This window comes from Branchiostoma lanceolatum, chromosome 1, assembly GCF_035083965.1.
Source record: "Branchiostoma lanceolatum isolate klBraLanc5 chromosome 1, klBraLanc5.hap2, whole genome shotgun sequence".
Lineage (NCBI taxonomy): Eukaryota > Metazoa > Chordata > Leptocardii > Amphioxiformes > Branchiostomatidae > Branchiostoma > Branchiostoma lanceolatum.
This window is the reverse complement of record NC_089722.1, coordinates 31,830,948-31,857,931: the sequence shown is the minus strand read 5'-3', so window position 1 is coordinate 31,857,931 and position 26,984 is coordinate 31,830,948. Positions and strand designations below refer to the sequence as shown.

The following is a 26,984-nucleotide window of genomic DNA, read 5'->3' as shown; positions in this document are numbered from 1 at the left end:
TTAGGGAGATGACTGTTACTACCTTGATGCGGTCATTATCGTTCTCCGGTTAAACGTCTTACATTACTTCTCGTGACAAAATAATCGTATAAAAAAGAACCAATGGGGTTATGAGCATCATTCTGATACAGATCTCTTAAATTCAACACTCAAAACTATTAATGTGAATCCCTATGACTCGCGAAACCTTAAGAATGTATTTTTACTAAGCATTTATGAAATTATGTATTCAGGTCACGCAGGCTTATGAATATGAAGGACAGCAATGGTATGCCTCCACACTTTTAATCTATCCAACTCATTTTTTTCGTCTATAAACATTCTACCACAAACCACACCAAGAAAACAACAGAATTTGCCTCAAACATACACGTTAAACCACGACTACAACGCAAAATTCGATGATCAATAATATTATCATGCAATAATATGTCTGCACTCTCCAACCCAGAGTAGTGTGGATTTATGCAGCCAGGTGATTGACGTGTGAAAACAATCAAGCTCCATATAAATTGCTAGTTCCAGACATTCCAACCGCCACACTTAATCAACCTCCCACGCAAAAGTGTTTTCGTCAGTTGTGGATATTGTCGGCCTGTGCGTACGTGCTGTCCAGTCGTACCGTCATGGAGAAAATGAGCCAACAGTGCGTCGCCATCCTGGTTCTGTTGGTTCTGAAGTTTTGCTTGCCCTGCCCAGATGAGTGCTTCGTGCAGCACGAGTGGAAATTTGTGAAGAAGAAGACCTGCGCGTGCCCAACCCATCGAGACACTGGCTTTCAGACATCGTGCGCTTCAAGTGGAATAACGGTAAGACCAAAACTCTCACGATTGCTCTTTATGTACTCACTCACTCACTCACTCACTCACCCACTCACTCACTCACTCACTCACTCTCACTCACTCACTCACTCACTCACTCACTCACTCACTCACTCACTCACTCACTCACTCATTCATCCTCTTGCACATGGTGCGTAGAACCAATCTTTATGTTAAGAGAACAGAATTCGTACCTGCTATAACTTACACAGCAAACCGAAAATATTGAAGAGCCTCAGTCTATTCGAAGCCTAAACGAAAAAATACGCACTGAAAGTCTTTGAAACTCATTGAATGTATAAAATGTTTTAACAAGCTATGTTAATTATAAAGGAGTCCTAAAGTCCAGAGGGGGGAGTTATTTTCCAATAGATGATAATTTTAGGAAGTAAAAATGAATAATTATTACAGTATACGATAAAGTACCCACTCGTCCCATGCGCATCAAAAAGCATTGAGTATAGCCATTTTCAGTCTCAAACATTTGATTCGCTCACCATTGTCTCCTAAGGCCCTGTTAAGGATATACAACGCATGTATTAAGTCTATCATGTTGTACGGTTGCGAAATCTGGGGAAAGGATTACCTGAACGATAAGTGTCCTATCGAGATAATTCAAAACAGATTTTGTAAAAATATACTTGGTGTCCAAAGAAGCTCAAGTAACGTAGCATGTAGAGCGGAGCTGGGTATATTTCCAGTCGATCTAGATGTTTCAGTCCGCATAGTGAAATACTGGCTACGACTCAGACAACTAGACATTTCCTCACATCCTCTCCAAGTAGACGCACTTCTGTCACAACAACATATACCTGTGAATAATCGTAGGAAAAACTGGACTCAACATGTAAAGGAGGTACTTGACAATTGTGGCTACTCATACATTTGGTATACCGACAACCCTAATATAGACGTTAGACAGACATGTGCACTGTTAAGAAGAAGATTAGAAGATATGTATATTCAAACATTCTTTCATAACCTGTTGAAAGATGAAGGAAAACTAAGATTTTACAAAAACGTAAAAACGATCTACGACATGGAAAATTATCTGTATCATAATGACTTTGACCAACGTGCGGCAATATGTAAGATAAGAATTAGCGCGCACCCATTAGAAATAGAGAAAGGGAGATACAAAAAGCTACCGGTCCAGGACAGAACATGTAAACAGTGTGCAACGAAAGCAGTGGAAAATGAAATACATTTTATATGCGAATGTCCCGAATTTGAAACCGAAAGAAACAGATTATTCATGAAAGTATCCGAAATCTCCAAAAACTTTTCTAAATTAAGAAATACACAGAAACTCATATTCCTTTTAAAATCATCCAACCCACTCATCATTGAAAGTGTGGGACTTTTTATTTTCCACTGCTTTCAGAGAACAAATCAAACCCCGCATTAGTACCGTAGATATATGGCCTTCTTATTGTGCTTAACCCCCCTCATTCATGCCCAAAATATTCACGATGAAGGAAATGAGTATACGTATAGGGATACATGGGTAGGGTCTGCACGGGTTTAGTGAGTTACATATTATTTTACAAAACACACCTTGTGTAATTCACCACAAGCGGAATTCTGTAAAAAGTCGGCTGGTTATGTATTCATTGATACATAATCTAGTGGAAAATAACACTCCCTTCTAGAGTTTATGACTCCTTTAAGTCTTAGTTTGTTTTCTTTCTTGTTTGGTTGTTGTAAAAACAAAGTCTTGCCATACGTCATGTTAAAGACAGCCAATTGGGTACATTTTTATGATAATAATTTGTCGTACTAACAACAGTCAGTAAACTACCAGATCGGGGGCGGCGGTTTAGAAATGTACTTGCAGTAAGACTAGTGTCCCGACCCCCCCTCCGAATTCAAAGCCCCACTTGGTTTTACATCACATCTAAGACCCCATGGAAATGCGACTGGTTCATAACTCACTACAGTTTGTAATTACAGGTTTGCGTAGCAAAACCTTTGTTGGATCCGTTGGCATGTGTAGTGGCCACCATCTTGACTTTGTGACGTCGCAGGGTAGCCATACCATTTCATTGGGAGGGGTGTTTTTTGGGGTCGCTAGCGTTCTCTCTATTTTTAACAAATCGGCACTCAACTATCATACATTCAATTCAAATAAAAAGAAAAATTCAATACCAATTCATATTTATAAAAAGACCCCGTAATCGCTAAACTAACAAAGCAAACCTGAAGTATATGTAGGACAAATACTTAACTCTAGTCATATTTAAGGATAGATTTTTTTTCCATCAGGTTGCCGCTAACAGTGTCTGCAGTGCAGAAAACCATGGCCTGACGTGTCTGAATGACGTTCCTACCGGGTTTGACCAGTCCGTGACTGGAATCATGCTGAACCATCTATTCAACCTCACCACCCTCACCAAACAACACATTCCGCCATTACCTAACCTGATCACATTCGTCATAACCGGCAGCACCATCCAGGCAGTAGGTAAGTGCGGGGAATATGTACGAGGGATGTTCAATAAGTTCTCGCACAGAAATAAGGTGCACAAGTCAAATTTTGGGGCATAATTATGTAGTATGGCGTCTTTTAGCAATATCCACCAAACTTCAAATTAATGTGGTCATTACTTTTCAATCGACGTCCATCTAAAAATCAGTAGGTGAGTGGCGAAATAAACAAAGTTGAACTATGATCAGAGCTGAGTGAGTCGAGCTCCTGGTGCAATGAATGCCATATATCGGCATAAAATCTTCGAAGACAATGTCAAATTGTCTGGTGAACATTTCCTTCTTATTTCTCAAAATGCTTGACAAACATTTATTTGTTATTTCATCTACGAAGTTTTTTAGAGGAAGGAAACAAAATTGTATGAATGATAAGAGCTAGTTGATCTTTTCATATCTTTATTCATTCCACGAACAACCAAAGATGCTAGTAGTATCTTTTGACAGGCTGATATAAAAATAGAATATCATCAGCCTTTCAGGGAACAAAACTGATAGGAGAAGACGATGCAATCCTGATCTTTTATATAGAAAATATTGAAGTTGTACGCAATGATAAGAATTAATATTGAATATGTCACCTGTCAGTCTCTCTCAAGAGGGACAGGATAGGTATAAAGGAAGAGTATTTCTACACTGATTTTCAGCGATCTAATGATTTTCAGCGTAAAAACAAACTTATATATATATACATCCAATTTCTAGATCTATTTCAACATATGTTAGTCTCATCCGATTATGTAACAATTACATTTTCTTGGATATATATATATATATATATCTACCATTACACGAAATGACCTTGGATACTGACATATCCTGACAGGAGAAACGGGATCCGGAACCTCAGATCCGTAAGAATCCGGGGGCCGTATTTTACTAAAACAACTCATGTGCAAGTGGTATACCACATCAGGGTGCCACTTGCATATGTAGGTTAATGTAGGTAAATTTGAGTTTGTTAGTACAATACGGCCCCTGTATCCATCCGGATTCTTACGGATCTGAGGTTCCGGATCCCGTTTCTCCTGGCCGGATACGTCAGGATCCGAGGCCATTTCGTGCAGTGTACTGGTAGAGATCATTAACGTTTTGGACGAAAACGTCCACGGTAAAAGTAAAGAATTCGCCAAAGGTTCTACCCCAGCAATAACAAAACATTTTTTTCTCAATTCTTTCTTTCTCACAGAACCGGGTGCCTTCTCCTCCGTTCCGTCCATCATGACGGTAGCTATCCGGTGTGGCCGCCTCTTCCATATCGACGACAACACCTTCTATAACCTGTCCAGTTTGAAAACAATCAATCTGAAATATAACTTCATCAAAACCGTGTCTCCGAGAGCTTTCTTCGCCATCAACAGCTTGGATAAGATATTCATGAACTACAACCAACTAAAGGCGGTTCCTTTTGATACTCTCTCCCTGATCCACCGCAGCACAACAGTGGCGCGATTGCAGGTCAATCTCGAGAATAACCAGATCAGTACGGTATTGGCAGCGGGTTGGAAAAAGATTTCTGACACAGGAGTCACACTCCGTCTCAAAGGCAACCCCTTAGTCTGCGACGGTGGGTTGCGATGGCTGGTCTGCAACGCCTCGGCCTTGGACTGGGGTACCGGCGGTGTCATCTTTAGGGCTGGCTATCTTCAGTGCACGTGGCCGTCTGAACTGGCCAGCTCCGACTTCAAATCGCTCCACACCACCTCATTCTGCTCATCTGAAGAACTCAGAACCACATCCCCAATGGCAACGACCTCCGCATTCCCATTGGCAACGACCTCCGCAGTCCCAATGGCAATGACATCCGCATTTCCAATGGCAGAACCTACCACGCTCCCAACTGAGTCCTTTGGGACGACAAATTCTGCCCTAACGCAGCGAGCGAGGAAAACAACATCTGCTACCAAGAACAGTACCCGTGACCTCATATTGGAGAAGAATCTTGATGACGGACAGCTAGCCAGTATGGACTATCTGTACATACCTGTCGGACTTGCTGTCGCTGTAATACTTCTGCTAGGTTGGACAGCAGTTGCGGTGATGATATACAAACGACGTGTTTCAAGAAGACAGAATCCAGTCCACGGACAGCACGGCATCATCATCATCAGTTCTCAACTCATCAGTAATCGGATGTACCAGCACTCTGGAGCTGTCACAGGGGGCGGCAGGGTCAAGGTGGAAACAGCAGACGAAACTGAGGAGGATTCACCAAGACAGAATCAAGCCCACAAACGACACGGAGTCATCATCAACACATCTGAACTGATCTCTAATCGGCTATACAAATCATCCGGATCTGCTAGCAACAACGCCAAAAAGGACACGGAAACGACAGAAGAACCCGAGCAGGATTCTGAGCTGACACCTTACCGCACTGTACCGTTCGATGCCATCAACAACACCCTGCGTATCGAGCCGTACAGCAGTGTCAATTTGGACGACATTTTGACATGAAACCGCACTGCATCACACATCCGGACCAAAATGGTGATTCCTGAGCAGATTTCTGTTCTATAACAGCAAGTCAAAATACCGAACATGACGGCCAGAGAACACAAAGTTACAAAGTTATTTTCCGATCAATCATGCACATTAGTTCCTCATTTGCATAATTCATATTCAACAATATTCACCTTCCAAATGTCACAAGTATGAAATTTCAGTTCTTTACCAATTTGAAATCACAGCATATTCTCTTTAATTAAAGAAATCAGGTCTTCATTTGCATAACTTTTCTCTACAAATATCCCTCCTTTTCTCAGTTACATATGTTACATTTTTGAGTAGTCCTATATCGGAATGCCATGGGTGTATAAAGTTTGCCATTAACTATGCAAATTAGATTCTGATTAGCATAATTACCATTTAATTATATCAAGCATCATTTAAGCTATCCACATTATGAAAAACAAGCTGTATACTGGTCCTTGCTATAGGGCGTATTCAGTCACGTGACCCTCCCCCTAGCAACGAGCACTGGCGGCCATGTTGGTGCTTACTTGATAGTGGAGCCCTATGGAACTCTCTGTATAAATGGCAGATGTTTTCTACGCCATTCACAATTTCCCTTCAAAACGTTTTGTCTCATAATCATGGTGTTTTGCCTCGTGGTCAGATCATTGGATTGGGACTGATAAAGCACACACCGGTCGGGTAACAGTAAGATTGGTTTTGCGTTTCTCGTGTAGGACGTGTACGTGCGGGAACATACGATCGCGAAGGGACTAACGACTGAAACAAAAGTGGATTTCTGACATACGAACAACGGATCTAAATAGTTGAAGTTTGAGAATCAACGTGTGTGTATGGAAACCTTTTGTATCTGGTCGAAAAGCAAGTTACAGGCCCGTTGTGTAACACAGTCGCGGCACCGTGTAGTCGTTGCTTGAGATACGTTCATTCATAAACTGGGGGTCTTTCAACGTCGAACTTTCCCGATCATAACGTACTCCCTGTCAGCAAAATTTCTCACGACTCTCAAGACACTGTACACAGTTTAGCGGCCATGTTTGTAGGCTGTTGGGGAACCTCGCTCGTCGATAATGGGTAATTTCTAGTAGGTGAAATTGGATTTTTGTAGCGAAAAAGATGTGAGGCTGGAGACTCTTTGCATATAATAAAACAGCGATCAGACGACTTCGCATTCCTTGGAAATTTAGAGAGCGTCGGACAATGAGAAACTTCGCCGCAGGGTGAGCACCAACATGGCCGCCCACGGAGGGTAGGGGTGATGACGTCACGTGAATACGCCCTATACCTATGTGTTTGAGCACTATTATAGCTGTAGGGCCCCTGGGGACAGGCCCTGTCAACAGGGGGGCACCATTTCAAGATTTGATGCAGACCTTCCGACGTACCAACTATCAAGACAAGCCACCCAGGCATTCTCGAGATATTGTGTTCATACACACACAAAGACGCACGCTCCCCAAAACATTACCTTCTCGGCGAAGGTAAGTACTGTATGCATCTGTTTTATATTGTTTTAACAATATAAAACAGGTAAGACAGCATGAAAAGGTGTAGAATCATATAGAAGAAAATATTTTGTTTAGACCATGTACTAAAATGGCACCATCTTAACATAACGCAATTATACAACACTGAATGCAATAAGTACATGTGATATAATGGCAAAATCCTGTCTACATTCCTGATCACAGTAAAACATATAAACTCCCAATATTGCAATATATACATGTATGTTTGCTACTATTCGTCATTCATATGTATCATATATATTCATATGTATTCATATGTAGACAGTCACTATATGGTAAATGCACATTATTGCCTTTGTAAGATCCATACAACAAGTAGTTACCGCAAATCTAAGGTGTACCAATAGGGGAAATTTAAACCTATGTCATATTAATTTCTATAATGTCATAAATGTTTTGCAATTGTTAGAACCAAATTGCCTTTACAGTGTATTTCACTTCATCAACGCCGTTAACAATTTTTTGAAACAGTTGTATACTACTTGTGTGACACATTATCATTCCCATAAAAGGAATATAAGTTACATACATTACATACATAACGCCTATTGAAGGTCACTAAGTTTTTCATATGGATTTGACAAGGGGCATAATTATATTTCTTTCTTAACCCGTAGCTGCAAGATCCGAGAGCAAATATCATATAATGTCGTCCACTAATAAACATTCATATTTTTGCCTTGTAAAAACATGTCTTTAAACTGAGCTTGAAAACTCATTTCTGTTGGTAAAAATCATTCTCAGGAACTGTAACGTTATTGACCAACCCAAAAAATGGACTTTTCAACTGTCCAACACCAGTCTTTGTCAAGGAATGGTCAACCCACCGCTTTCTGGATTTTGCAGATATGACGCGATAATTGAGAGAACTTAATTTCAAACTCTTGTATAAGATCCTACCCTGTAAAGCAAAACTAAACAAATGGCAAATTAGAAACCAGGTGGGCGAGATATATAGCCCAATGTGTACATTGTGTAATGAATTGAGTATTATATATACACATGTTCGTCAATTGTAAAAGACTTGGAAACTTCTGGAAAAAAGTTGAGAACATGTTAAATCATAATGGTACTAGTGTAAAGATAACCAAATTGTTGATATTTCTTGGACTCAACTATAATCTGGAAGTCAATGTTACTGTGAACAAAGTAATTACTGTGGCAAAATGTGTTGTTTACAAATAATGGATAAAACATAAGGACAGTGGCAGAGACCTGATGTACGACAATTTATGGAACACTTTCCTGTTTCACTCTGTAATGTCAGCACCCTAAGCTTTGTACATTGTTACTTATTTACATTTCATCTTGTGTGTATTATTGTCTACATGTTGTACATACTTTGTTATTAATAGAGGTTGAAAAAATAAAGATATGACACGATACTCGAGGATCAGTGGATCTTTGTGGATAAGTTGCAGAAAGTTTATGGCGCCCCCGTCTCTGCTTTTAGGGATGATATTCAGGATCTGATGTACATGTCGTCTTTTATTCCTCTTGCAAAAAAATCCAAAATTCTTACGTTGTCCAGTGTGATCCGGTAGTACTTTGTCCGGATGCCTTTAATCTGAGTACTTATTCAATAGCTTCCCGTATCTCAGACCCATCTCCAATACTAAGCCCGCCACGTTATGCATACAGACAACGTTACTAGGTGAGTAGAGGATTATAAATTGAAGAAAGTTTATGGCGCCCCCGTCTCTATTAAGGTGTGGCTGGAAGGCCCTGGATATAGATGGCTTAATTCTGTTACTCCTCTTGCACAATACTTTGGTTCTGTGTCCAAGATTCTTACTTTGGCCAAGTGCCTTTAATCTGAGTTATCTAAGTACATCTTCAACAAGTCCCCGTACCGCTGCCCCAGCTCCAGTGCATAAACCCACCTGTCGTCATTGTTTTACGTCTTGGAGACAGTTTGTGGCGCCCCCCGTCTCTGTTAAGGAAGGGCTGTGAGGCCCTGGTCTAAATGGCTTGATTCTGTTGCTCCTCTTGCACAATAGGTTGGTTCTGTGTCCGCGATTCCTACATTGGCCTAGTGCCTTTAATCTGAGTTATCTAAGTACATCTTTAACAGCTCCCCATACTGCTGCCCCAGCTCCAGTGCAAAAGCCCACCTGTCGTCGTTGCTCCACGTCTTGGAACGCTTCTGTTCCTCCTGCATCGCACCCAGACTCAGCAGCCTGACGTCAAACCTGACCAGCCCGACCTCGTGCTCACCTCCCTCCCGTAAGATGGCTTCAAACATGCGGTAGTTTTGTTCCAACGCTCCGGGGACTAGCGCTCGGGCGGTGTAGGGCAGGGGGCGCTTTTCTCCGAGGTGATGGACATGAAAGTGTATCTCGACAAGACTCTCATCGTCTACGTCCACATCCTGGAAGTAGAAGACTCGTCGGCAGTGTCGCACGAAAGTGGAACTGTTCTTCTCATCAGACTCCTCACACCAAGCTTGATCTGATGTTTCTTTGGCTTTAGCTTCCACGGCGACAGCAAGACGTTCACCTGGGTTGTGGTTAGGAACATCGTGGAAGATGATGTCAAGGATGGTGACAGCCAAGACGTGTTCATCACTGCCGTCTTTCTCTTCTTTACCTATCATCCTCCAGCCAAGATCTACCATAGCGTCAATCTCTTCACCGTGGTGAGTAGCTATTTGTTCACAAGCCTCGCCTAGCTCACGTCGGTAAGATGTTTGGGTTGGAGCGGTCTTCTCTTGGACGAAGACTTTCAGGATATCGGCGATATTGAAAGGTGCGGGGTCTTGCGTTTGCTGGACCACTCCTTGAGCTTGCTGAAGAGGTGAAACAAGGGCCAAGGCGGGAGTCAGCAACTGGAAGACATGCGGGACTTTGGATGGAGATTCTCCGTTGTTACGCTGTATTGGTCGTCCATGAAGACTGTCATGAGCCATGTGGAGCGCCTTTAGTACAGTGGTGGCTAGATGAGGCGCTATCTCTATCCTTGGCACCTCTGAGGCAACAAGAAACAACGATGTACCGTCCCCCACAAAGTAATGTGGGAAACCCTTCTCGGTAGGCTCCAAGATCAAGTCATAGATGTAGTCATCAGCATTCTCGGCAGTGGCAGGATGTATGTCTAACACACTGACTTTGGCAGGGCGCGGCTCTTGGTTTTTCAGAGACATGACGGCCGTTCCTTCCTCCATCTTGGCAACTCCAAGGCGAGAGAGCGTGGGCACCAAGTTAACCAGTGTCCTAGGAGATACCGCAGCGAGCCCGTGGCCATCTTCATCCCTGTGTCCGGTTGCCGTCACAAAAGGGTGAGTTTCTGTAAAGCTGAAGGAGCAACCGTTGATGGAGTACAGGAGACGCCCCTTCCTCCTCGGGGTGGAGACTACTGCGACTCGGCGTGGACCCTGCAGCGTGAAGACGTCTTGGCCGACCTCGACGGAGCAGATGGGAAGAAGCGTCGTCCCGTCTGCCATGAGCACCATCGTGTTGCCAGAAAAACAGCTGGTGAATATATTACCTCCACCCCCACCGCCACCACCCCCGCCGCCGCCGCTAGTACGGTACCCTCTCCCTGGTTGGCCATCTGCCGTAAACTCGAAAGAGTTTTCTTCCTTCATCATTGTCGGTGGAGCGGGGTATGGACCGGGGGAGATGACTTGGAGGGGTACGGTCTTCAAGATTCCGTTGGCCGCATCACCTTCGATGTCCTGGAATGTGATAGCCGCTGGGTTCATCCAGGCTGTGTAGCTAGTCCAGGTCCCCACTCCTACCTCCGGTGGGATCATCAGCTCCTTGCTGCTCACCTGTTTTATGATGCCATCTATCTCTTCATTGCTGGCGCCGAGCAGGTGTAGTTTTACCCAGTGATGGTACAGTTCCCATGCTGCGTCTGTCCACATCCCTTCTGCTGCAATGGCCCTTTTTGCCGTAATCCATGCATCAGATGTCAGCGCTGATTCGTAATGCTGCTTCGCCGATGCTTTGTCTGTAATCGTGCTGTACGTTGATTTGATGAAAGTCTCACTGAAGACCTTGGCGTAAAAGGGCATGGAGTGTGTCTTCAGCTCGGTGTTCTTGTTGTTCACTGCGTTGTTGATGTCGTCCCGTTTCAGCTGTTTGCGTAGGTCTTTCGTCAGGTTGTACATGGCCTGGCAGAGAGCTGCGACTGAAAAATCTGACCACCAGTTGTTGTCCAGGCCGGCGAGGGAGGTGTCTCCTTCGTAAGGTACTGAGTAATGGTGGGGAAAGAAGATATCCACGAACCTGTCTCCGCTCCCGAACATCTCTGTGTGGCGGCCCGGTGTGGAGCTTTTGAGTTTGCTGACGAGGGCCGCGCGGGCTGGTTTACCGGAGTCATTCCCACCCGAGGTCGGTAGCTCACCGAACAGCTGAAGAACAGGGTGGAAAGATACAATATTTCTGTTATAAGCACATAACAAAGCTTCGAAGGACACAGCCGCACACGACAGAGATGAACTTTAACTGTCACACATAAATTGTGCCGATTGCTTGTTATCTGAAAGGATTCGGGACGAATCCTGAGTAGAGGGGGACAATTGTCGAGAGCACATTTAGATGATGCAAGATGTTTAGCTGTAGCATCTGGAAGAGTTAGCTAGTACTGTCCACAGATGGTCCTATGGCAGGACCACTCTTCACATCTGTAACGGATTAAGATCAATAAAGAAGATAGACCACTGTCTATCCAGGGCAGTTCTGAGCAGGCGACCACAGAGTGAACATCTCATCTTTTGATACTAACGGGGACTGCCCTAACTCATGACGCGCCCTAACACGTGACGGATTTTTTAGTGATCTTTTTATGCATAAGTACGCCGTGTTTGTGTCCACTGACTATGCTCACAAGGAAGGTAAATAAAACAAGTTCATGCATATAATTGTTATTTGCATGCAAAACATATCCGTACATATCTACTTCTTGTTTTGTCGAGAATAGTATTTTGACAATAATGATGGCAACGCTGAGTAGAGGGTCATTGCGTAGCTAGACGGCCCGGCACCTAAATACACGACCTGTGCCAAGCAGATACACAACTATCATACACATAAGAAATATAACTTCATAAAACACAAACAAACTGATTTTGTAAGTCGGGTCGCATGCCAGACGTACGTCGGGCCGCGCGCACAGTGCGAGGTAGCCTATTTCCCGTGAAAACATAAGCTGGGATGCGCTGGATATAGCCCTTCTCACATGACGTGAGAAGTGGACACAGTCAAAATTTTCCGGTCAAAAGAAAGCTAGAATATAGCAGACTTCAAGCCTTATTTACATTTCCCTAACTTCATCACCAACTTCCGAAGAGAGCAAATTTACCAAAGCGTAATAAGTTAGGCACACTATCTGGCGTAGCACTAACTCAGAAGGTACATTCGTGAAAACGTCTCACAGCGTTTGCCGCTTCTAACGCGGAGAGTGAAGGGCCCATGAACAGTATGAATACATTTCGTGTCAAAATTCATTCATTAAAACATGACCATTCTCTGGCAACCAGCAATTGAGCGCCGTGAGTTCGAGCGCGTAAAAAAACGTCCTATGTTTGGGCGACTCCCGTTAGTGGTAAATCACTCGACATTTCAACAGAGAGTGGTGTCACATCGCAGCTTGCAATGTAGGTCATTCTTTTGAATGCCTCAATTATGTGGTTGCAAGGATTTAAAAAAAGTAAATGTTTCGGTCATTTCTTCTACAAAAGAAGTACTCGACCTGCCTAGTGATATTTACGGACTGCAAATGAGAGGTCGTTGTACAGTAGGAACGTACTGAAAACCTGGGTTGTGTTTACAATTAAAACTGGAGTACTGGAATATATATATAGTTCAACATATCATGTACTGGTCATCTTTTGATCATAGATAAACACTTGCAATGTGACAGAATTACGACAAAAATGTAAAAAAGTTTATACAAATGGAAACATTGGGAAAAGTTTCCAGTTTTGGTGACAACATCTTACAATAGTGACCTTTAAAGATGATTTAGACAAGACAACTAAAGGCACTACCGGCATGACCGTCGGCTATAATATCATTAAATTATTACAAATGGCTGACTTACCTTTACAGTCAGGGCCGCAAGGTCAGATACCATAACGGCTGAACGATCACAAATAATATTACTGACACTCTACAATCTGCAAACCCCCAGGCAAAATTCTTTCAAAGGTATCATTAGATCTATACAAAAGGCTGTGTTGTACAGTGCACTCTAGAAAGATAGATTGTTATCATTAGCTAGCAAGGACTTTGTCTGAAGCGCAAGCTGTATTAAATCTTCACTGATCAATCAGATTTTCAGACTAACTTGAGGTTATTCACCTATCCTGTGAAGGGTAGTAGATTTGTTAGGGTCACGAGGATTGGTTATACACGTTCGCGACGTCAGAGTTCTTGCAAGGTCGTTGGGAAAAGAGCCAACTAACACTAGTGACCAATCAGATTTTCAGACTAACTTGAGGTTATTCACCTATCCTGTGAAGGTAGTAGATTTGTAAGGGCCATGAGGATTGGTTGTACACGTTCGCGACAGAGGTCTTGCAAGGTCACTTGGAAAAGAGCCAACTAACACTAGTGCAAAATGATCTGTTTTTTTATCATTTGCGTAATATTGAAACGCTGGACGACTTGGTAAAAGGTTGTAGAATAAAAAGAGTATTTCAATAGTTACGGATGTTATGCATGCGGTAGCGAGGTAAACAATAGATTTATGACCATCTTCTTTGGAGATATATAACTTGTAAACGTTTTAATAGCCAACATGTGAATCGATCCGATTGTAACTCTTTTGCACTGCAGACGCACATACAAATAACGGCATTTAACGGCATAAATAGTGAGCATAACAATACACGCTCCACCAAACCTACCAAAAGGAAGAAGTTAATTACAGTTCTGTGTCGAAAAACATACCAACTTTTGATCATAACATGATGTATAAACGTGCATTGCTAAATATGTTTATCAAAACCTACCTGTACCACAGTATTGTTAGGTATGACGGCGATGGCCTCCGAAACTCTCGCATACAACGCGTCCATTTCGTATGACGTTGTGAGACCTGACGACTGTCAAAGATGCAGACGGGGTTTGAGATGTAGTCTCTGCAACGATAAGTAAGTTTTATACCGTAACCAATCAAATCCAACTTTTCCTAATTGAATTTTATTAGAGGGATGAAGACAACCAATCCACATTTTTATTGTACAACAATTGGTTGAATTTCTGGGCAAGTCTTAAACCTATGGTCAGCTTCGCCGAGAAGGTCGTGCATAGGGTAGCGTTTGTGTGTTTGTGTGTATGTGTGTGTGTGTGCAACTGATCAGCATAACTCGAGAATGCTTGAATGGATTGTCTTGATACTTGGTATGTTGGTAGGCCTTGATGAGACCTGAAAATGATTAGATTTTGGGCTCCCAGCGGCTTGTTACGGTACTGCAGCGGAACTTCCTGTTTTGATATCTCGTGCTATGGAACTGATTTCTTAGTGGTAGATAGCTCTTTGAGTAAGCGGTATAGGTTTGGGGACACCTAGTTTTGAAATAGCATAGGTTTTAGACTTGCCCAGAATCAACATTCAGCATAATACTTACAATTTGATATACTAGAGAGAACAGGAACTATATCAAATGATACTTAAGCTTACATTACACAGGAAACTTTATCTGTGGTGTACTTGTGAATGTCTACGTCAGGGGTCTTGTTTGTGAGATGAATACATAAGAATGCTTGATCTTTTTATGATGAGCAGTGTTCAATGCTTGTTGTCTGAAAATTCTATGATTATACGTTCTGGTAACACCTACTGCTGTAATATGGGTACCGGTAGGAAAAGTTGTTAAGCTATTATAGAGTTAGCCATGAAGCCCCCATCACAAATAAAAAATTCAGCTCGGCCGACGTTAGTGTTGGCGAGCTTCAAATGTGCATTTTCGTCCGAAGTGCGTTCGACGTCCTGTCGATTACGCGGGCTTCGGGCAATTTTTAGAAATAAAAGTTGATCCAAATATTGGCCTTTTACCAGGTTAGTCGATACTGACTTCGTCCATGTCAAAGAGATGGTACCATCTCATGGGGAATTTTTAGTTTTTAGTGTTCGACGGACGTCGCCCGAGATTTTCATTGGAAAATACGGTCTACGCTCGGGCGATTATGAAATTCGGCGAGCTTTGGGCGATCTACAAAGTCGGCCGACGTTCGCATGAATTGTGACGCCGGCTTAAGAAGGCCTCGATAAGACGATTTTCAAAGTGGCGGTCCTAGGATGTGTTCCCAATTGCTTATAGGCAATATCTATGCTAATCAATTCGTATCAAGGGTCAATTCGAATAGCTTGAACAGCTCAATCCGAGATTGATTCGAGCTCGAGGGTGGATTGAATCGAATTGATCAGCAGCGTCCCGTATGTGTGAATTCCTAAGTCGGTTCAATAGCAATGCGAATAGATCTGATGTCATAGAATCTGGAAAAAGAAACTTCACAATCCAAATCATACAGTCTAGTCTCAAGGCGACATATGCCTACACCACACAGCACAGTTAACACTTGGATGCCTCTAGCCTGGTCCCAGTCTCTAGGGGTCGGCTTAGGAGTGTTTTACCGGGCCCAGTCTGCTTTATTGAACCGTTTCGATAGCCTTTCTACTTCGGCTGCCACCCTACTTCCGCCGCCGCCCTAATCCAAGGCCGTAAACCAACACACCGAGCGGGCTAAGCTGTCAGGGCGGGCGGGGTCACTCCCAGTGCCGCAGAGATATCGGGGAGCCCCCGATGAGGGTATGGTTTCCAGGCTAGCATTCCTCTCACATGCGACTTTCTACGAGGTCTTCATGAATTTGGGCCGTACTAGTTTATTTACCCACGTCACAGACCCCCGGGGGTCGCGGATCATACTCTGTTCTGTGACCTCGAGTGTGGACACAAGAGCGTGGTTTCAATGGCGGGACTGAACCCAACCAAATTAATAGCTATTCAAATGGAAAACTTTCATGCGAATTGATTCGCATAAGATCTTGCCAAGTGTGAACGTGGTCAATCAAAGGGTCCCTGGAGAAATTGTGACAGTTACCGTCATGACACTACATTTAACGACGTTAACCCGCCCCCAAAATGATAGATACAACAATTGCGACCTTGTTTTCCAAATTATTCCAAATGGCTCAATAGCTGATCAACACTTACAGCGATACAGAGGTCACGCATATATTTGCATGCTTCGTACCGTGAACACACATATATCTCTTAGATTGGACAAGGCCGCGACTAAAATACACGACAAACGTACTATGTACTTTTTACTATCAAGTGGATTCAAATCAAAGCAGTTAACCGTGGATAATTCCGTTGTTGTAAGAATAGTGGTTAATGTAGGGAGTCGTACACTTTAACCCAACGAAGCTGATAGACCACTCTTGTTGGCGTATTGGAGGCGTTCTAATATCAAGCACTCTCGCTGCCTGATACACTAACAACACACACACACACACACACACACACATAGACACACACTCATACACGCAGACACATACACACACACACATACACACACACCGAGGCACACACACACACACACACACACACACACACACACACACACACACACACAGGCACACACACAGGCACACACACAGACGGGCACGCAGACACACACACGCAAACACACACACACACAAACACACACACACACACACAAGGCACACACACACTCACACCACATACACACGCACATGTACACATACGTACACTGATATACGTAATTACTATTTGTTCAGTCCAATGCATGTTTTATGATCATTTCGTACATTAAGGAAATGTTCTAAAGCGTCAGGGACTTTTTTGTGTCCTGGCAATGCTGACATCTATCGCTCAGAAATATTTCAATCAGAGCAGCACAAATACCTCCTCAAACACAACCAGTAACCATACCATTCAGAATTTGTTTCAAGGCAAGGTCTTTACAAATTCTATAGAGTTTTTAATACAAGGCCAGATCACTGAAGCGTTTTATCATGTGATTAATACAAGGCCAGATCACTAAAGCGTTTTATCATGTGATTAATACAAGGCCAGATCACTGAAGCGTTTTATCATGTGATTAATACAAGGCCAGATCACTAAAGCGTTTTATCATGTGATTAATACAAGGCCAGATCACTGAAGCGTTTTATCATGTGATTAATACAAGGCCAGATCACTGAAGCGTTGTATCATGTGATTAATACAAGGCCAGATCACTGAACGCGCGTTCGATTTGGGGTCACCTGCGGTCATTGCATGTTTTTGGTGTAAACCCGCGCGGTCAGGCCCCTTTCCCCGCATCAGAAGAAAAACTACTTTTGTCACTAATATTATCTGTTTTCTGGAGAGTATATCTATGCTGGCACTTTGTTGTGGATATCTAACATGTAACGAAGCTACTGGTGTCATTTCAAGTTTGGTGACCTTCAATATTAGAAGGATTGTTTACGCCGGTGTCAATCAACCCCTCCCCCTATCCGTACGGCACGACATGCGTTCAAACATCGTAAAGGATCAGCTTAAAAAAGCAGCCACCTTACCTCATTAACGGCTCAAACTGACTGTAACGGTTTTTCCTAAAACCTGAAAAAAATCGTGTCTGGGAGCAAAATCTAGAAACATCGGCCATTCAGCGCGAAATGACAACATTCAAAGTTTGTAAAATCGCTAATTTCGTTTCATTTTGGAAAGATTTTCCCGCCCCCACTATTTTGTTTATTTACAAATGTTTTACCATTAGCCAAAATGTTGTCTCGTGTAACCCTATACGCGCATAGCAACGGGAAAACATACCCCAGCGACAGACCACCGTTTCTGTTGATCACTTGTTTCCGATTCTAAGAGCTATCCCCCCCCCCCCCGGGGCCCCCACAGAAAAGAAACATTATGATCATAGCATGTCTACAACATGAGATATCAAAACCGGACGTTCTGCTGTTGTGCTTTGGAAATCCGGTAGGGTGAGGGGGGTGCTTTAATAAAAGATGTCATTCGTTTTGCAGACGCCCACAAACCAAATATTAAGCATATCCATCCACAGCTTCTTTGTTAACCACGGTATAGCAAAAAGCAACTTCTGAAATATTTGTGAGCCATCGTGAAATGACTCCGCCCCTGAAACGTCATCAAAGAATCTCGCTTAACCAGTTCTTTATTCTATAAAAAGAGAGCATCAAGGACGTAATCGGGCACTTGCGTGTAAGACCAAAGATTGTCGTCTAAAGAACAAAGTCTCAAAACCGAGTGGGACTCTCCACATAGATTCAGACGTCTGGAGTTGACCGTGACTGTTTCAAGGTAAGGACCACTTAAAGCTCTTCATTAATCAATAGATACAGGCGGACAGTAAAGCCCCCATCGCACTGGACCCGCGGCACGTTGGCGATCTGACAAACCGCAAACCAGATCCATCGATAAAAGCGAATATTTTTACGCTTTCAGTGTTTTGTCGTGTTTTAAGTTTTGCATGATTTTCCCATCATAAAGTCAAGGGTAACACAAGTACAATTCAGGACGCAGCGGGGCCGCCAACGTGTCACGGGTCCAGTGAGATCATTGTACAACTTGTAGGTATGTTGGCATTGTTGAAATCGTAGGGATAGCGCAGTGTACACTGAAATTCTGCTCTACGTCTTTTAGTTAAAAGTGCACCACTAGTTATCACCATATATAAGGTCACAGTCGGTTAAGCCGGCGTCACAATTCATGCGAGCGTCGGCTGACTTTGTAGATCGCCCGAAGCTCGCCGAATTTCAAAATCGCCCGAGCGTCGATCGTATTTTCCAATGAAAATCTCGGGCGACGTCCTTCGAACACTAAAAACTAAAAATCCCCCATGAGATGGTACCATCTCTTGAACATGGACAAAGTCAGTATTGACTAACCTGGTAAAAGGCCAATATTTGGATCAATTTTTATTTCTAAGAATCGCGAAATCGACAGGACGTCGGCCGTATTTTGGCCGAAAATGCACATTTGAAGCTCACCAACACGTCGGCCGATCTGAATTTCTTATTTGTGACGGGGTTTAAGGCGTGGTCACATTCGTCACAGGCCGTCGCGTGATTTTGATATTGTAGGATTTTAAGGAAGGCTGTGACAGAACCAACAGACAGCATTTTCGGTAACAAGGCGGCCGAATTTCCCACGACTATTCCAAGAATGTCCCCGGTTTGTAATCTTATGACTATCGTACGACGAATATAACACGGCCGTAAACCATTTGCAAATCTTAATCGGACATTTCATGTTTGGCGTTATGAATTCCGAGCCCCTATCATATCTTTGTCAACGGCCGCACACTTGATTTATCCTAGTATGCAAAATATCACACCTGACTAGCTCTTAGGCATGTTAAATCAGTAGATATTAACCCTGAGATATTGCCTACGGACATAAGCATAGCAGACAATAGACCGATCCTGTCGAACACCATATCGAACGAATAGAAGACCCATAGAACCCCCTGTTCTATTCAGAACACCTTCGTCAAAAACAGCGTTGGCGGGGCAGAAATGGCACGTGTAAAGCTGGGTACGTGCCAATCAAAAGGATACTTATATATATGTATAACATGCCAAGGACGCTATTTAATGTAACGACACTAATTAATGTCCTTGGTCTGACAAAGCCAAACTGCACCTTGTAATCTAGGTGTCCCGCGGATGCCCTCTAATTACGATGTCAAAACATCACTACTTGATCAAACTTAGTACATTGAATACACAACTTGCTTCTAGCTCTGCTTAAAGGCACCCAGAGCATTTTATGAGAGTTGAAAACTGGGAATATTCTAGTTGCTGTAATCTTTATGAAATCTACATTTAATGCCACTGCTTGCCACATTTACGTTCGGATTTCTTATTATAATTGCGCAAAAACGGCACAAAAATAATCTACATGGTGATCTTTTAGTTTCACGCGCCTACTGTAAATACTGTAGATATTATAGCCCCACCCACCCCCGTCAAACCGTAGAAATGCAAAATTAAAACATAAAAATTTAAATATTTGACGGACATGCAGTCACACTCTCATTGGTCGAACCGCTAATTGTGATGGACAGTCACGATCAGTCTATTAGGGCTTGGTTTTTTTTACAGTTCTCACCACACAACGACATCGTTTCTTTGCTCATTTAATTTCGATACATAATGGTATAGTGTTATTGAAACTTACTATCTGTAGGAATGAACAGAAATTTGAGTTTTTTAATTCAAGTTTCAAACCTAATTAAATGCTCTGGATGCCTTTAACTGAAGCAGGTATCTGTCTATTAGACGTCACAGTTATCCACCCCATAGCATGCCCGTCCCACTCTAAACTTCTAGCTCTAATTGACTGAAATGTGCTCCGAGATATGTAAGTCGCCCCCTTCATTGTCTTGCATATATAACAAGGTACCTGCATACCAAATATCATGGAAATCCAACGTTCCTCTGTTCAGTTGTTCTCCTTAGAAGATTTTCACAATAACGCCCCTGCAGTTCCAGAACAAGCTGCTAGGGGACCCAAACATACACCACTTCTTCGTTACATCACAAGCTATCTGCCACCAAAAAATCAAGACCATAGCATGTCCAGGTCAAAAGATAGAAAAAAATCAAGTTCTGCTGCAGTACCAAGGTCACATACCAGGGGGCCCAAAATCAACCTTGAATTTTGGCTTCACACCACCCGCCCACATACCAAATATCATCGTAATCCATCAAGAGGTTCTTGAGTTATGCTGCTTACAGTAATCCGGAAACACACACACACACACAGACACACAGACACGTGCACAGCCAAAACTTTTTCTCCATTTTCATGGAGATAATTATTTCAGCAGTTAGACCCCCCCAAGTACCCTTCAGATCAATTACAGCCAGGTGTGACATATCGCAAACAACCATTGGACAAACGTCAACTTGGCGGCTCTTAAGAAATCTTGGTTTGAGCTTAAAAATTGCCTTTGCAATCTGCTTCTGGATACTTATTTGTCAGCGTATAGCCTTAGTAACTATATTTTCTACTTGCTTTGGAATTTCATTTTTGTTAATCATCCCATTGAAACCCATATACTTAAGACTTGAAAAAAAAAAAGACTCACAAAAATTGGCGGCTCTTAGGAAATCTAGGTCCAATGTTAGAAATACATTTTGTAGCGTTTGTGTGAATAGTTGGTGATCAATTTTCACCCTTAGCAACTTAATTCTTCTATTGCGTTGACCCAAAAATTGACCTGGAATTTCAGCAATTACCTCATAGGAACCAATACTTAAGGGATGGATCCTATCATGCATCACACCCCATGGGTCTCCCCGAAGGGTCACCACCCAATTCCTTGCTTATAAATGGTTCATTTATTTCTTAATCTGTGAATAATTCTTGCGAATTCTTTTTTTTAAATCATAAAGATGTGTTCTATAATGTTCTCTCCTATTAGCATGAAAGTTGCTTTGCTGATAGCTGTGATATTGCTGGGATCAGTCGTCATGGTGGACTCCTGGAGGAGGAGGGGGAGCCTCATCAAGAAAGGTGACGCGCTCTGATGTATCCAATATTTCCACATTCGTTTTCTGCTTGATGAGTGGAGTGGATTTTGTTTGCCAGACGGATTACATTAAGATACACGGCATCCCTGCAATGGCAGTGTTACTTAATTTCAACCTTAAATATTTGTTCTAGTCGCTTCTTTGACGACAGTGATATTTGCCACTTATCGTCATATAGGTAGATATCGTTGACCGATCAGAAGGCTCCATTTGCGGGTCTGTAATCTTCATACAGACCCGAAAAGCAGGTCTGTAAACTTCGTATGGACCCGCGGATCTGTAAACTTCGTACGGACCCGGTGTTCGAACGTTACAATTAAATGACAGGGTGTTTTGTTTTTATATTTCATGTGCGACAACTATTACACAAATCAATTACAACACAAAGTACTACTAACTACTATATGGACAATGGCTATATGATAATAAGGTCAATGACCCGCTTTCCTTCGGTCTATACGGTGTGATAAGGCATGGTCGTCCCTATAACCACCGAATAAAGTGGTTCGCGACCTCGGCACTTTATTCGGTGGTTATATATAGGGACGACCATGCCTTATCACACCGTATAGACCGAAGGAAAGCGGGTCATTAACCCAATTTTAATTTCACATGTCTCGTACATCGTTAGATGTAGAGTAGTTCCTTTTCCAACAACATGAAGCAGTAATTTTGGTACATTACGTCTAACTGCAAGTTTACGTTACATCTATGAACAGGAGAGAACCCCCTGGAGAATAAAGAGGCTGTCCAAGATGCCTCTGCTGGGCTGCATGCAGAGGAGAGTGATACCCTCTTGGGCTTGATGAAAGATATTGAGAAGATGGAGGGAACCAATCGTGATCTCGATGGTGCGTTAAACTCTGTCTTTAAGATCATATGATTCTGATCTTGAGTTTTTTTCTGCTTCTGGTACCTTAACTATGTTTTTTTTTAAAATCTGCCACAGGTGACACCTTCGAGAAGAAAGTGGCAACTTTCCAGGAGGCTGCAGCTGATTTGGAGGAGGAGGTGAATGAAGCGGAGGAAGATGCCGCCTTGGGTCTAGTGGAGGAAGAGCTGGAGAAGCTGGAGGAGGAGCTAGAGGAAGTCAACTACGGACCTCAGAAGTGATGGTAAGAGTAACTCCAAAATTACATGTACTGAGTTTATGTTACTGCATTGTAGTTGACGGTATTGCCATCCTACAATGCAACGGAAAACCACTGACAGGTACTATGACGTAAGGTGACCAACAAGCACATTCCATCACAGAGAATGCATACCAATAAAATAAGAATCCACAGTAACAAATAGACAAAACATTTGACTATACATATTTTGCAAAACATCATGGCAAAACAGGGATACCTCTTCTTTATCCAATTGAACTCATTACCCAACTTCTTTTATTCCTCAGAGACCCAGTGGCTACGACTGCGTCAAATAACATCGTCAGCGAAGAACACCTGTACAAGCAGAATCTAAGAGCTTCAGAATAGTCAGTTAATAGTATAGCAAACAGGTTCTTTTGAGAATAAGGTTTAATTTCAATTAAGAAATCCACAATCAAGATAGAATGATAGAGAAATGTTGTGTGTTTTCATTCGCTGAGCTGGTTAAAAGAAAAGAAGTAGCAAATATAATCGTGCAGCGAGCGAGTCTGATACATTATGGATCAATCTCTGTTCCTTAGCTCTGGTAATGATATTAGACAGTTTCACAGTAGCCTAATTTAACACGCTTCTAGAAGTCCTCCCACTGGTCAGACCTATTGAAGCTTGACAGCCAAGTCTGGCATGAACCCATCTCTGTCACCATTTTGTTGGAGGCTGTTATTGAGCTTCTATTGGACTGATTTTGATAGTGATAAAATACTTTTGGAAATCAGTCTCCTGGCTTGGAGGTGCACGGCCTCAAACTTGGGATCCCTGAACAGTGATGATACGTTACACAGATTAGCCTTACAGTAATTTGTACTGGAAATATTTCTATTAATCCTGCGGGCATGGTATGTAGGAAGAGTTGGTGACGCTTAGCGTAGCTAGCATCATTATGATTACTGCGTTCTTAAGACAATTCGTTCTTTATTGTTTCGGTGGAAGCTGTATTAGTTTCGTATGATATCACATTCATACTTTTACATTTTTTAAACTCAGCTTGTATTCGGCGACTTCGCATTATATTAAATTAGAATCCCATGTAAATTCGTTTGGTGGCAACAATATAAGGTTATCAACTTCTGACAGTTGTTTTTCGTCTGCCTTAATTTTCTCGAAGGTTGGTCTAGATGGGTATTGTAGCTTTCGGTGAGACATTTACACGTCAATATTGTTAAAAACTGAATTAAAACTGTTTTGTGAATTATGAAATCTATCATTTGGTGAACCGTATCAAACGTTTGTATTCCAATCTATTTCTATTGCAAATTGAAGAACATTTTGCCCTATAACATTTTGTACTTTAAACTTGTCTATCTGCTTGTTTAGGCTTAAAAATCTGTAAGATTTTTTATGTTGTCAAAGTACAACTCCTACAATCAATCAATCAATCAATCAATCAACCAATCAACCAACCATTCAATCGATCGATCGATCGATCGATCAATCAATCAGTCGATCGATCGATCGATCGATCGATCGATCGATCAATCAATCAATCGATCGATCAATCAATCAAGCAATCAAGCAATCAAGCAATCAAGCAATCAAGCAATCAATCAATCAATCAATCAATCAATCAATCAATCGAGATTTACCGCGCAGCCGTTGTCGCGGGCAAAATGTTTTGCAAGTAACTATTATTCCGAATTTCTGAGTAAGTCTAAAACCTCTACTACTCTGAATACCAGAGGGAAAAGGAACTTCAGAATTATAATGCTACTTAAAGGCACCCAGACCATTTTATGAGGCTTGAAAACTGGAAATATTAGTTGCTGTAATCTTTATAAAATTGATGTTTAATGCCACTGTTAATTAACCACATGTGCGTGCGGATTTCTAATCAAAAGTGCTCAAAAGTGGCACAAAAATAAGCTACATGGTGATATTTTAGTTTCACGCGCCTAGTGTAAATAGACCTATACCATAGCCCCGCCCACCTCCGTCAAAACGTAGAAATGCAAACTTAAAACATAAAAATGCAAATATTTGACGGACATGCAGTCACTCTCTCATTGGTCGAACTGCTAATTGTGATGGACGGTCAGGATTAGTCTATTAGGGCTTGGTTTTTCTATCAGTTCTCACCACACAACGACATCGTATCTTTGCTCCTTTAATGTCGATATGTAATGGTATAGTGTGATTGAAATTTACTATGAGGAGGAATGACTAGAAATTGGATTTTTTTATTCAAGTTTCAAGCCTCATATAGTGCTCTGGATGTCTTTAAGCTCACAATACACAGGAATCTTTATCTTTATTTCAAATGTTAATGTCTACGCCAGAGTTCTCACTTGTGACATGATAACATAAAAAAGCTTAATATTTTGATGAGTAGTGATTGCTTTGAAACGTTGTCCGAAAATACTAAATGATATACTTTCTGGTAACACCTACTGCTGTAATATGGGAAGGAAAAGTTGTCAAGCTATCATGATGAAGAAGCAAAAGGAGTATCAAAAGTGACTGTGTGTGTAGATAGGGTAACGTTAACTCTTATAATTCCGCCTAGTACCCTAATATCGCCATATTAACAAATGCGCAAACTTAGGACTGTAGGTTTTGAACCACTCACACCGGGAAGGACCCCTACTCTTTTCGATGATTAAGTGCGGTGGGTTCTTTAACGTACTCGATGTTTGGCTCTGTTCAAACACGGGACCTCCATTTAAAATCCCATCCGAGGGACGTCCCTAACCGACGGAAGACATTTTCACCTGAGTGAAGTAAGGGAAGTCGAGTAAAGTGTCCTTCCTAAGGGCACAACGTCAACGGGACAAATCAGGAAACCCCGGATTCGAACTTAGTACCTCTGGGTTCTGGGGCCAAACACCCTGCCACTGCGCCACCGCGACGCCACAAAATATACGCAGTATCAGCACAAAACAATGTAGTCCCGAGGCATACATACTTCAGATATGCAGTTAAGTTGTGCATGACATTCTTGAGAAGGCCTCGATTCACCCGTTTTTAATGAGGTCGTCTCTGGGTCCTTTTTACATTCAACGAAGATCATGCACAGACTCTCCCTCCTCACCGAAAAGCAGCACCAAAGATACAACAATTGCGACATTTTTCTGCACATTATTCCAAATGACTGAATACCTGACTTGCACTTACAACGATACAGAGGTCACGCATTTGTTTACTTGTTATCTGACACGACTTGTTAGCATCTGAACGCGCCGTGAACACATGTATCTCTTACACTGGACTAGGGCGCGACTAAAACACAAGACAAATGTACTATGTACTATTTGACAGCTGGACTAATATCACAGAACTTACCTTTGATAATTTCGTTGAAACACGTACCGTGCTCACTGTAGGCAGTCGTAAACTTTAGCCCCACAAAGCTGTTAGACCAGTTTTCTTGGGGACGTTTCAATAACTGCTATTGCTGCCTTACACTAACAACACACATTCACACACACACACACACACACACACACACACACACACACACACACACACACACACACACACTCTCTCTCTCTCTCTCTCTCTATCTATCTCTCTCTCTCTCTCTCTCTCTCTCTCTCTCTCTCTCTCTCTCACACACACACAAACAAACACACACACACAGATGCACACACACACATGCGCTTGCTCGCTCGCACATAGATACAAACGTACACATATATGTATTCATGTAGTGCAATAAATGTTGCATGTTGTGTTTTGTACATTAAGAAAACGTTTTTAATCGTCATGAACTTTTGTCCTGTCATCTATAGCCTAGAGATATTTCCAACATGTGACCAAAACAATCATAAATCACTTCAAGGCGAGTTCTTTACAAGTTCTATAGAGTTGTCAACAAAGGCAAGAGCACTGAAGTGTTGCCGAGAACCATTGTGTAAGCATTACATATTTAAAGGATCGGAACTGCAAAACATTCATAGTACAACCGGTACACACGTCCCTTTGCATGACTTAGCAGCTAGTCACGGACTTGAACGCCATGTTTGTAACATGGACGATCTAATTTCTTC

At 42.2% G+C, this 26,984-nt stretch overlaps 2 protein-coding genes across 3 annotated transcripts; one reads left to right on the top strand and one right to left on the bottom strand.

Annotated features, from left to right (window-relative positions):
- Positions 1-1,284: 1,284 nt before the first annotated feature.
- LOC136449053 (uncharacterized) lies at positions 1,285-26,339 on the bottom strand. 2 transcript variants are annotated; one of them, XM_066448848.1, is made up of 3 exons: positions 26,278-26,334; positions 14,271-14,399; positions 1,285-11,666 (listed from the first exon to the last, which is right to left on the bottom strand). In XM_066448848.1, exons 2-3 carry the CDS (start codon positions 14,334-14,336, stop codon positions 9,351-9,353), a joined length of 2,382 nt encoding a protein of 793 aa, XP_066304945.1. In that variant the 5' UTR covers positions 14,337-14,399; positions 26,278-26,334; the 3' UTR covers positions 1,285-9,350. The 2 variants fall into 2 exon arrangements, with proteins under 2 accessions (XP_066304945.1, XP_066304953.1); XM_066448856.1 differs by lacking the exon at positions 14,271-14,399 and having other exon boundaries at positions 26,278-26,339.
- Positions 21,710-23,618, top strand: LOC136428109 (uncharacterized). Its single transcript, XM_066417405.1, has 4 exons — positions 21,710-21,830; positions 22,567-22,698; positions 22,797-22,962; positions 23,247-23,618. Exons 1-3 carry the CDS (start codon positions 21,710-21,712, stop codon positions 22,958-22,960), a joined length of 417 nt encoding a protein of 138 aa, XP_066273502.1. The 3' UTR covers positions 22,961-22,962; positions 23,247-23,618.
- Positions 26,340-26,984: the final 645 nt, after the last annotated feature.

What these genes read in the sequence shown, in the direction of transcription:
- LOC136449053 (XM_066448848.1), bottom strand. Translation starts at nt 14,336, where the DNA reads ATGGACGCGTTGTATGCGAGAGTTTCGGAGGCCATCGCCGTCATACCT. An exon ending in CTAACAATACTGTGGTACAG is followed by an intron (nt 11,667 to 14,270) that starts GTAGGTTTTGAT and finishes CCTGTTCTTCAG; the next exon opens with CTGTTCGGTGAGCTACCGAC.
- LOC136428109 (XM_066417405.1), top strand. Translation starts at nt 21,710, where the DNA reads ATGTGTTCTATAATGTTCTCTCCTATTAGCATGAAAGTTGCTTTGCTG. An exon ending in GGGGAGCCTCATCAAGAAAG is followed by an intron (nt 21,831 to 22,566) that starts GTGACGCGCTCT and finishes ATCTATGAACAG; the next exon opens with GAGAGAACCCCCTGGAGAAT. An exon ending in AACCAATCGTGATCTCGATG is followed by an intron (nt 22,699 to 22,796) that starts GTGCGTTAAACT and finishes AATCTGCCACAG; the next exon opens with GTGACACCTTCGAGAAGAAA.